Source organism: Podarcis raffonei, chromosome 15, assembly GCF_027172205.1.
Source record: "Podarcis raffonei isolate rPodRaf1 chromosome 15, rPodRaf1.pri, whole genome shotgun sequence".
Taxonomy (NCBI): Eukaryota; Metazoa; Chordata; class Lepidosauria; order Squamata; family Lacertidae; genus Podarcis; species Podarcis raffonei.
This window is the reverse complement of record NC_070616.1, coordinates 43277796-43289892: the sequence shown is the minus strand read 5'-3', so window position 1 is coordinate 43289892 and position 12097 is coordinate 43277796. Positions and strand designations below refer to the sequence as shown.

The following is a 12097-nucleotide window of genomic DNA, read 5'->3' as shown; positions in this document are numbered from 1 at the left end:
GGCTGCCTTTAGATAAAGACAGAGCCTGCTCTCAGGTCTCCCACCCCACATCTTCCAGGGGGGCCCTCGGCCTAGTTCCTCGCCTTTCCCCCTCCCACCGCCTGCTCACTTTGCCTGCAAAGGGGTTCTGCCCCTTTAAATACTAAAAACCGCTAAAGTTAAACTTCAGCAAAATAGCTGCTGCCTGCCAGATTCTTGTTGCCGCCTCAGTGCTTCCTGTTGAGCTTGGCCTCTGCTTGCCAAGACAGCTCCAGGGGCCCTGGGCTGGGAGAAGGGTTACAGGCAGGCCCACCAGCCCCACCGGGAAATGGGGAGGGACATGGCTGGAAAGGACCTGGAGCTCCAGGCCTCTTGCTGCCTCGGACCTGCTTCTAAATGGACTTCACACAGTGCAGAGGTAGACCAGGGATCCCCTCCCACAAGAGCAGTCATGGCCACCCACCGGGATGGCTTGAACAGAGGACTAGGGAAATTCATGGAAGATGGGGCTGTCAGTGCCTTGTAGCCACAGGGACAGTGGTCTGAATGCTCCTTCTAGGAATCACAGGTGGGGTGAGGGCCGCTACCCTGGGGTCCGGCTTGCAAGTTTCCCATAGATCACACAGTGCTGGACTTGGCCGTTTGTTTTGATCCAGCAGGGCTCCTTTTAGGTCCTTAATTGCTGCTTCTTTGGTTGGCATCTTGTTTTTCTTCAGTTCTTACAGGGCAATCTTTGCCAACCTGGTACCCTCCAGATGTTTTAGGCCAGGCATAGGCAAACTTGGCCCTCCAGATGTTTTGGGACTACAGCTCCCATGATCCCTAGCTAGCAGGACCAGTGGTCAGGGATGATGGGAATTGTAGTCTCAAAACATCTGGAGGGCCGAGGTTGAGGAAGCCTGGGTTGGCCAAAGCTGATATAGGACATGTTTCTCCTGTTGGAAAGAGCTGTGATGAAATCACAGGCGTGGGGTGATTCTGGCCAGATTCTGTGTGTGGAATGTGCAGAGACAGAGCAGGGCATCAGTGAACCAGTTCGTATCTCTGTGTTGTGGGTGTAGGAAATGTGGGAGGAGGCTGATTTGGACCGTTGTGCTTTATGTGGCAAGGCAGGGCTTCTGTAAAAAAAATAGTTTTGTGAATTCATTCAGAATATTAGATCTATAGTAATTGATTCCCCCCCCCCCATTTGCTGTATTCCCCAATTAAAATCTCCCCTCTCCCTTCCAGCTGTTCTGTGCTCCACATGATAGCTATAAGTTTCCCTCTATGGAAAATAAGCAACTTGAAAATAAGCAACATTTAAAGTACTGGAGAAAATATTAGAGATCAGGCAACGTCTTAAATGTTCATTAGCTGTGCAAACTAGCATTTCATTCCAACATCGTTAATCTTCTAAGACAGGTATCTCATGCTGCTGCATCTTTCTCTCCTGGCCCTGAGAAATGGGTGGAGAGGCCAGTTGACATTTGAGCTTGAAATAGAGAATAGCGACATATGCTTACACACCACACTTTTTATTGTGAGCTGTTGATATTCAAAGGAGATAAGTTACAATATATTTTAAATCATTTCTGGCCAATTTGAAAATTAGTGTAGAGTTTGAGCTGGTGTTTGAACTCAAGTTTGTTGAGTCACAAATTTGCATGCCAAAATAATATTAATTTACTCTGATTCAAAGATTATTGGCTGCAGCAGGTACACACCATTATAGAGAAGAAATCCCCATACTCTCATCTGCCCAATAGATGGCTGATTGGGTTGAGAGATCACAGAAGGTGGATCAAGTTTGCAAGGTTGCTTGAGTTCAAAATGTGAGAGAAATGCTGTGCTAAGCATGAGAACAGAATGATTTGTCCAAGAGCCTCAGCTGAAGGAATGATCTCCCCGGTCCATTTCCAACATCCCCCTTTTTTCAGCCATGCGCTCTCTCTCACTGTACCTCCATTTTTTCCAACCCAGCAGCCCTCTGCCTGACTGCAGCGCCTATCCTTCCACAGGACAAAGCCTCTCTGTGGCTCAGGGCCACTTACCAGCCAGCCCTAGAATGGAGAAAGGAAGCCCAGGCGTTGCCAGGAATAACTGGAACAGCTCTCCACCCAGGAATGGTATGGCTCCGAATTTGCATGTGCTCCTTATGGGAACTAGCAAAACTTCAAAGAGACTTACGGATGTTCTTCTGATGGTGGAGATGTTCTTGTTCGCTTGGAAAATGCAGGTGTACCTTCCTAAGGGATGCTCTGGCTCCTAAAGCAGGATGCTTATTGTCCAGATCAGAGCAGCCGTTGTCACTGTGCGTGGGGGGATCTGTGAGAGCTAAAGCCCCCCTCTGAGTATGGAATTGTGGGCATTGGGTGCACTCTGTATGTTTGCACACAACAAGCGCTGTGCAGGTGCGCCCTTATTGCTGTGCCATTAATGGAGGAACTGAGGTGGTTCAAGCATTGTGGCAGGGGGAACATATACTCCATGTCAGAATGTATGTAGGAACTGCATCCTTGAAAGCTTCCCATATTCAACAACTCCCTGCAGCTGGAAAGGAGAAGGCTCATCAAGAACCCTCCTTTCAGATATGCTAGATTTCTACATGTAGGAAAATTTGGTTTTTTAAAAACCTTAGACACCCACATCTTCTATCTTCATTATGAAGTGGTTGGTCCTAAGAGAACTATCTGAGCCACATGCCCTCTCACAAATCTTTGAATCTGCTCAGAGATGTATATGTGGGAAGTGAACCACCTAAATATGTAACAGAACTAAGAGTAATACCAGTTCCTCCTTTTTTCCACCATGATGCCCAACCCACCCACTCACCAAGGCCTGGCCCCTTGCTAATACCCCTTGCTAATAAGATGCACCCAAGTCTACAAACATTTGGTTTGAAATCCTTAGTTTGTGTTGGAAATGTATCTTAGTTATGGCTGATTGCCAGCTGTTCTACTGCCCAGGGCCAGATTCATACTGAGAGGGATGTGAGGCTTTAGCTTGCCCAGTAGCCTTTCTCTTTAACCCCGAGTGCATGCAGACTAGATTTAGTGATTCAGTCGTGAAGGCAAAACACTCTGCACATGCCTAGACGTACTCATCTCTAGCTATCTCACAGCTGCTTGCCATTGAATTTTGACTTCCAGAAGTGTGCTATGGTTCAAGTTAAGTTCTGCCTTTTCTTCTGACTTTGACCACCACAGTCCTCTGAATATATGTGAGCATTCCTTTGTGGGGAACACTGTTATCCAGCTGTTGTCTCGTTCTTTTCACACAGATCCTCTGAGACTTGTTGGGATAAGCCCCTTTCTTGATTCTTCAGAAATTGTCTTGGATAGTCCCCCAAAGAGAGATGAGAAGAAGGTGAGATGTGGCTTCCACCCAAGAGGAGATGGATGACGGGTTTTGTTTACATACCTGGACTGGGTTTATCATTGGACATCTTTGCAGTAGACATAAATTCATTTAGCACATATTCCATCTCCTGGGAAGCCCTGCGGGTTGCAGTTCTGTGAGAGCCTTTCAGACACTATAGCAAATAATCTTCTCCATGCTACAATCAATTCCCAATATTTCTTGCTGGAAACTTTGACCATTGGAACTATTATAATACAGTGGTACCTCGGGTAAAAAAAACTTCAGGTTACATACGCTTCAGGTTACAGACTCCGCTAACCCAGAAATAGTACCTTGGGTTAAGAACTTCTCTTCAGGATGAGAACAGAAATGGCGTGGCCCCATTAGCTAAAGTGGTGCTTCAGGTTAAGAACAGTTTCAGGTTAAGAACGGACCTCCGGAACGAATTAAGTACTTTACCCGAGGTACCACTGTACCATTAGGAAATTGTAATGTATATATAGCTACTCTTATGGTCCAATTTTCCCTCAAACCAGGCTAAATTTCTTAAACACAATGAGCTGTGCCCAATGTTCTCTGTACAACAGCTGCACTAGCAGGAACACATTGCACAACAAAGTTATCAGCAACCTCCTTATTCTGTTGGGGCAAAATATTTTGCCAGGGAAACAAGCATACCTCTAAGTGACTTGTAACGTAGTGCCAAATTGGATACAACCACTTAAAATATTCTTAAATATCTTAAAATGTTAGCTCCTATGTCATCTTAGTGTAAATTGTTAAACATCATCATCATCGTCATCATCATTATTATTACATTTTTTAACCTGCCCTTCATCTACAGATCTCTGGGCAGTTCACAATATAAAAATACAGAATAGAAGCACAAAATAAATAATATAAAAACAAAACAGAACTTTGTTTTCCTTGTAGCATATTCTGCTGCTCTGAGCAATGGGCCATATTCATACAAATGGTTGGTTTGGGCCAGCAAATCATTAATCTGCTGCAACTTCGGTTCTTCTCCCACTAAGAGCAAAATTGAATTGATGAGGGACGAATGCAGCAGGCTTTACTTTAAAGAGGATTATGCACCCCAGTCTTGTGGGGCTTTCTGGCAATTACCAGTTTAGGGCTAGTCCAGCTGTCCACCCTTGATAGGACTCCTTCCTTTCTGTAAGTGAGGGACAATGGAAGAGAATCCGGGAATCTTTTGCAGGAATTTGGTCAGGACAAATCCTCTCTAGCTGGGAATGTTTGCATGCTCTTAAAGAGAAAGGAAGGGTGTAGGAGTGCATGAATTAAACCCCTACAAAAAGTGCCTAAATGTGCTTTTTTCTCATCCATGTGAGCCTCGTTTCGTTTTTACTCCAAGGGTTGCCTGTGGCTTAGTGAGTCTTGTTCACTTCTGGCACTCGTGATTCAGGCCAGAGATTTTCAATGCCATTATTCACTTGGTTTTGTGTTGTGCTGGCAAGATGCCCAGGTTCCCTTTTAAAACCTGATGGCTTTGAATTGCATCTTTTAACTCCATGTCTCCTTTTAAATAGTTTTCTCCTCTTTCCAGATGAAAGCTGCTCGGCTCAAATTTGACTTCCAGGCAGAGTCGCCAAAGTGAGTCGCAATACTGGTAACCTTTTGGCATTCACACAATGCTTGGGTCACTTGGCATCCTCGTTATGATTTTTAGTCATCATTGTTAATTAATGCAGCACCATTTGCATCAGAGTTGGGGAACCTGTGGTCCTTCCGATGTTCTTGACCATTTGCTGTGCTGCCTGGGGTTGATGGTCCAAAAACTTATGGGAAGCCACCGGTTCCCCAGCCTTGCTCTGCTAGCAAAGAAAGTCAGGGCTCTGCCCTGGGAAACCTGACACCAAAAGACAACAGAGGAGAGACAAAAGGAAGGGCGGAAAGGCTGAGGCAAACAATGAACATGATCAGGTGCAGTTTCATCTTCTTAGGCTTTTGTTTCTTACACTCCCTAAGGCTTAATTTCAGGTGGGAATAAATTTAAGTCAACAGGTTTATGAGAAAAGTGGGATCTGAGGACAGATTTGAAGTGGGAGAGAGAAGTGGCGTTGTGAGCTGCAAAGGGCGGGTGTGCTGTTTCACGAGTTTGCCTCCTGATCCGTGTCCTCTCTGTAAAGAGCTGGTGTCAGCAACTCGAAGAGGAGGCAATTTGTCCAACTGAAATGAGCAACTTTAAGGAGAGAATATTCCTAATGGAGGTCCATGATGCATCTCTGACAGTGGGACGTTGCCATTTGATTTTTCAGGGAACTGACTTTGCAGAAGGGTGACATTGTCTACATTCACAAGGAAGTGGATAGAAACTGGCTGGAAGGAGAACACCATGGCAGGGTGGGCATTTTCCCCACCAACTATGTGGAGGTAAGTATACCTTGCTATTCCAGGAGAAGGCTTCATTTGATAAACTGAATACATTTTTGTTCAGTATGTAGAAGAGAAGGGAGATAGCAGATTTTTTTTAGCAATCTGGACCTCCATCTGCTTTTAGATACAGGCAAGGTTAGTGGTAGTGGGAGAGGGTCTCATGTGCAGCAAAAATGTCCTCTATTTTTGTTTCGGTCCCATTATTTTGCTAATGATAATAATAATAATAATAATAATAATAATAATAATAATAATAGGATCACTAACAAGAGTTCCAGTTTTCTGGGTATTAACATAGCACTATCAGTGCATAAGGTGGTTTATAGAGTAACACAAACAAATGCCAGGTCCCTGCCCCAAGCAGCTTACAGCCTAAATTCAAGCAGCTCTGGCAGGGGGAAGAGGGCAACAGAGGGAGGGAGATTCACAAGGGACAAAGTGAAGCAGTGCTGCTCTGAATACTTTGATCCCCTCGTCTGTGTTGCCTGACAGTGACTCTCCAGTGCGGCCGTGGGAGCCTTTCCCGGCTGGATCTGGAGATGCTTGGAGGATTGAACCTTTTGAGTGCAAAGCATGGGCTCTGGCATGGAGCAGCCGTCCCTTGAGTTGGGCAATGAGGACTAAGGGTTAAGGCAAGAGCTTCGTAATAGCGGAGGTTTTGCGCTAAGCTTAGAAGGAAGGAAGAGAGGTGGCCCCCTGTAGCATCCTGCAAGAAGTGGATATATAAAAAGAAAAATAACAGGCAGAGTGTTTCAAAGCAAAGGAACAATGTTTTCATACAGGACACAGATAATCTGTAGAATTCAACTGCCGTGTGTACCTTTTTGAAGGCCACTATTAATATAAACTAACAAACATTCGGGGTGGGGAGGACAACGAGTACTAGAGTGGGGCACAGAGTATTCCCACCCCCTGGTGGGGTGAAGGTTGGGCCCCACACAGTGTTAGGGGAAGAGAGAGTCTTTGTTTCCACAGTAATTGTATCTTCAGATGCACCACTTAATTTTCCTTTAGGTGGTAGCCATTCACTCCTATGGAGAAAGCATCTGAGCAGTCATGTGCTTCAACCTGCTTCTGGGGCTCCTAGAATTTGGGGAGGAGGATCTGGTTTTGCTCCTTACACAGCGCACTTGCCAGTATTAGCCTTTTCTGCTTTGACTCACTAAATGTAAGCCATTGAGGGGGTCTGTGATCTATTCCTTGTTCTGATGGAAGACTTGGAATTCACTTATTTGCATGTGTTTGGGAAGCCAAAAACATCCCACACATCTGTTATGGCACACAATATGGGGATCTCTTCAAAAAATGAATTTGGAAAAACCCTAGAATAAATATCTTTGTGCCATTTCTGAGCTCCCCAAGGCAACTGAGTCTTTCATTCTCAGTTTGTTCAGTGAAGGCCAGCGTGCATCTCCTTGACTAAAAATTTAAAAAGGGGATAGGGCCCATTTTAGTACTTTCTACTTTCAATGAGATGTTGAGTCTTAGCCATTCCATTGGAATCAGGAAATGCTACCAGTTATTGATAAGTATGGCCTTTCTTTGGACAGTCTGAGTTCATTAGGCTTTGAGATAGCATCTCACCACATGAAATCTCATATTTTAAAGCATGATTTTTGTGCTGATTGCACTTCTGCCTGTCTGTCCAAATGTGCCCCTTTGTATGCCAGACCACCCATTCGGATGCCTTGCCCTCACTCTGCAACCTGCATTGCAGATATCCTATTTGTAGCCCTGGGGCTCCAGTCTGTGCCGTAGCTGAAGAACACTATAGCCCCGTCCCCTATGAGGAGGTTGTGTGCCTGAGGATTTGCACTCACCACTTGCTGGTTTGCCCAATCCACGAGGACTTAGGAGCAGCCTTGTTCAAAGATGTAAATCTCCCAGTGGGGTATTCAGTTAACTTTTACAGTGGTACCTCGGGTTACATATGCGTCAGGTTACATACGCTTCAGGTTACAGACTCCGCTAACCCAGAAATAGTGCTTCAGGTTAAGAACTTTGCTTCAGGATGAGTACAGAAAGCAGCAGCAGGAGGCCCCATTAGCTAAAGTGGTGTTTCAGGTTAAGAACAGTTTCAGGTTAAGAACGGACCTCCGGAACGAATTAAGTACTTAACCCGAGGTACCACTGTATTAAGAAACAGATCTCCCTACACCTTTGAGAAAGGGGCGTGTTGTGCCTTTAGAGCAGCAGGTTTAAGGAGAAATGTCTGTGAGGAGGATACGTTAGATTCTTCAGGGGAACAAACTCTTACCTGACAGAATGTCTGGCTTTAATAATTATTTTAATTGTGTAATGTACTTTATTTTGTTTTATGTACCATATTTTTCGCCCCATAGGACTCACTTTTTCCCCTCCAAAAATGAAGGGGAAATGTGTGTGCGTCCTATGGGGCGAATGCAGGCTTTCGCTGAAGCCTGGAGAGCGAGAGGTGTCGGTGCGCACCGACCCCTCTCGCTCTCCAGGCTTCCCGCAGATCTCCGCAAGATGTGGGAGCCCTGCGCTGGGCTCCCGCTGCTTGCGGAGAGTTGCCTGCATGCCGAAGGCTGGGCGCGCTGAGCTCAGCGCGCCCAGACTTCGCGCACCTCTCCGCAAGCCGCGGGAGCCCTGCGCTGGGCTCCCGCTGCTTGCGGAGAGTTGCCTGTTCTGGGGGCTGGGGTTGGGGGAAGCTCGGGCTTCCCCCGCCCCAGCCCCGCGCCTGGGGGGGGAAAATAATTCCCCCCCTTTATTTCCCCCCAAAAAAACTAGGTACGCCTTATGGGACGGTGCGTCCTATAGGGCAAAAAATACGGTATTTTATATTTTGTAATGACTTTGGCTTGACTGACTGAATAGATGAATGAATGAAATGTTGGCACGGGATTCATGCAGAGGCCGTGGAATTCCAGGCACGCCTAGGAGTGGGCCAGTGGAGGGAGAGGCAAGGCACTCCATCCCTCTTCTGCACCCAGCACAGGCTGAAGGAGGGGAGAGAGGCCCCCCTTCTTCAAACAGCAGGGGTGGGGAAGCTTTTTTAGGCCAAGAGGAACGTTTCTTTCTGGGCTACAACAAGGGAGTGGTGGGCAGGACCAAAAGCAGAACAAGGGCAGAATGATAGACGTTAACTCTCCCCCTGTGCATTAGGCTAGTTCCTACACGTAGTCACACACACACACACACACACACACACACACACACACACACACACGTCCTCTTTCGAGGCAAGCAAGATGCATTATCAGAGTTCAGGGACACATTCTAGGCAGTTAAAGACATTCAAGAAAAAGGGTACAAAGCAAGTCAGTGAGGGGTGTGGCCTGAGGCGAGTCCCAAAGGCCAGAGAGAAAGAGAGAGAGAGACCTGGACAGCCACACTTGACCCCTGGACTTAAGGCAAACAGCACAACATGCAGCAAATTGCTGGAGACGGAGGAAAGGACCACTCGGTCCCTTCTCTGCAGCCCCTAGGAAACTGGTAAAATCTTACAGACTAGTAACTTGTGTGGGCTTATTTGCAGAGCAGGACTGAATCCAGAACCACTTGTGCCATGCCACTGCTTGTCTTCCCAACAGGTCCTGCCTCCAACAGAGATCCCCAAGCCGATCAAATCCCCCACCATCCAAGTCCTGGAATATGGAGAAGCGGTAGCTCAGTACAACTTCAAGGGTGACCTGGCAGTGGAGCTGTCATTTCGGAAGGTACAAAACGAAGCAAAAGAACGGGGGTTGGGTGAGGGTGGGAGTGGGAAGCCCAAAGATGGGCAGAGAGAGGAATTCCAGCTCAGGATGGGGCCAGGGGCAAAGGGCGCCAGAGCCTGCTGCCCCCCCCCCCCGCCTCGTGGGCTCCAGGCCAGCTCATTCCTCTCTAACAGATGTTCAGTTGTCTGTTTCTGCTTCTCATAAAACTGAGCTCCAAGACAGCCAGTGACATTTTAGTGCCTCGGGCAGAAGATCCAAACGGCGTCTCCCATGGTGATGAAAAATGTAATAAAAATGCAATAAATTGACAATTTCAGTGCCCCTTTTCATGGTAAACCCCCAAATCTGTTTTCACAGGCAGACCACCTCCATCTTGTCTAACAGCAGAGCCGCCCCTGACTGGGCTATTAATATTCCGCTTGCTGTTGCTGACTCGCTCCCACCAAACCCCGTCCACATCCCCAGAAAACTTCTGGGAGTTCTGCACGAAAGATAAACTAGACAAAGAACATTTTGTATAGCTTGCTTGAATGTGAATTAGATTTTACATAATTTACAGACTTTGTTCTGACCCTTTTTTTGGAGTTGGTGCTTAATTTGGTGGCATTTTACAAAGTGTAACAGGGTAATAGCAAGAAAAAAGATATGGGAAAGTGGAGTTTTTATGGGACAAAGACTATTGGCTGGAAGCCAGGTAAGATGGAGGGACAGGTCCCTCTGCAGAACTGAGATGTGCTGTTCCTAAATACAGGATTTTTTATGGATGCTGCCTGAACATGTGTCACACTCAATAAGGACTAGAAACTTGTTGTTTTTACAAAAAGAAACTCATCTATTTTGCAGAGAAGCCAAAATTTTGCATTGATTGGCCATTAAGGTATCACAAGGAGAAACCTTGTAAAAATATGGACTTCCAAATATGATTCCCCCTCCCCCAGTGTTAGACCTAGTTTTTCGTAATTTCAGCTGGATACTGGTTCAGCCAATGATAAAGTCAGTTTTAGTCCAGCTCAGTTGCTGGACTGAGCTATGAAATTGAGCTAGGTCCTCTGACAACCTACTGGGTGCTAGAGGAAATTTTGCAGTTTCCTCCCGACAGACCACCAGCACTGCCCAGTTTGGACTTAGCATTGCTCTGAAGTTTCCATTCTCAGCATACCTTTATCTGTTAAGCAGTACATTCCCAGCAGGATCGTGGGTGACCTTTATTTTCTAGGAAAAGCTGGGAGCTCTGAAGACCTGGAATTACCTGTGTCACATGATCCCTTTGATGCACCAGGAAGTTCCTTCGGGGGCAAAACGCTTCTGCGGTGCATAAACCTACATGAAAGTTGGGTGCAGATTGAAATGTGTAAAATCACTAGTGAGGGGTTTGACTGTTGTGTTTTGCTGCTTAAACACGCTGTGTACACTTGCAGGGAAGACCAACCAATTGTGATCTCCTAAGCAAGCATGCACAGGAAAGCCACAGTATAGGTGCATATGGTTATTGTGTGATATTCTGCGTGTGGGTTTCACAACCTCTTAACCACTCCATGTAGCCTGTCCAGAGTGTGCCTCCCACCCCGTAATGTCACCAGCTGCAAGAAAGAGTCCTAGGTATAAGAGGCCATGTGGTGTGTTGGTCTGAGTGTCAGACTAGGACTGGAGAGAGCAGCTTTCACATCCCCTCTCAGCCTTGAAGCTTTCTGGGCCAGGCACTATCTCTCAGCCTTGGCAATAAAATGGGGGTGTGCATGCTCCACAGAGAACAGGCGGGAGATAGATAGAGAGATTAGATATGAGCAGTGTCCTTAGTGTTTCAGGAGACAGCTGTTGCCTGTATGATGATCATAGGAAGGTCTATCTGGGGGTGATGTTGCTAAACCTTTCAAGGTACCAAACAGGACAGAGGAGTGGAGCAGAACCACAGATGCTTGGGCTGGAAGAGCTTGTGGGTCTGTCAGGCTCCAGCTTTAAATTAGCCTCTTGTAAAAGTGCAGGAAACAACCACCTGTCAGAAATTCTTCAGCTGGAATTCCTGCATTGCAGGGGGTTGGACTAGATGACCCTTGAGGTCTCCTCCAGCACTACATTTCTGTGAAATCTCTTAACCAGGCCAATTAGTCAGCCTCAGGAGCTTCCTTGTGCTGATCTTTCCTTCTCCTCCTTTCCAGGGCGAGCGCATCTGCCTGCTTCGCAGGGTGGACGGAAACTGGTACGAGGGCCGCATCTCTGGCACCAACCGCCAGGGCATTTTCCCAGCCAACTATGTGCAGGTGGTGAAGGAGCCAAGAGTGAAGAACTCGGAGGAGTTTCCTTCCTCTCCAGGCCTGCGGGCCCCTTCTGGCTCCCCGTCCCAGCCACACTCACCCGGCCTGAGCACCAGGGGGCAGCTCAACACCTCCCTGGCCACAGATGTGCTGCATTCCTCCTCCTCGAGCCACTCAGGATTCACTTTCCCTGCATCCCCAAAGTTCGAGCACCCGGAGGCTGTGCCCCGCAGGCCCCAGAGCACAGCCAGAGCCGCCTCCTTCAGTCCCCACAGCCAGAGCCCTGTCAAAACATCCAGCAGCAGCCCATCGCCAGCCTCATCCTTCCAGATTCAGGAGCCTGAGCAGCCTGTTGCCCCCACCTTGGCTCCACAACCACGAGCCGTCTTCCCACCGCAGGTGAGGCCCTGGCTGCTCCCCTCAATTCTCCTTTCCTTTCCCCCCAAC

At 47.2% G+C, this 12097-nt stretch overlaps 1 protein-coding gene across 4 annotated transcripts in view; it reads left to right on the top strand.

The window, feature by feature from the left end:
• The window catches only part of SORBS3 (sorbin and SH3 domain containing 3), a 65798-nt gene that overhangs the window by 49872 nt on the left and 3829 nt on the right, over positions 1–12097 (top strand). For all 4 annotated transcript variants that reach the window (XM_053367017.1, XM_053367015.1, XM_053367016.1 and 1 more), the window contains 6 exons: positions 1942–2087; positions 3242–3327; positions 4889–4935; positions 5601–5715; positions 9273–9398; positions 11555–12049. In XM_053367017.1, the coding sequence (XP_053222992.1) occupies positions 1942–2087; positions 3242–3327; positions 4889–4935; positions 5601–5715; positions 9273–9398; positions 11555–12049 (1015 nt within the window). The remainder of the gene's footprint in view (positions 1–1941; positions 2088–3241; positions 3328–4888; positions 4936–5600; positions 5716–9272; positions 9399–11554; positions 12050–12097) is intronic.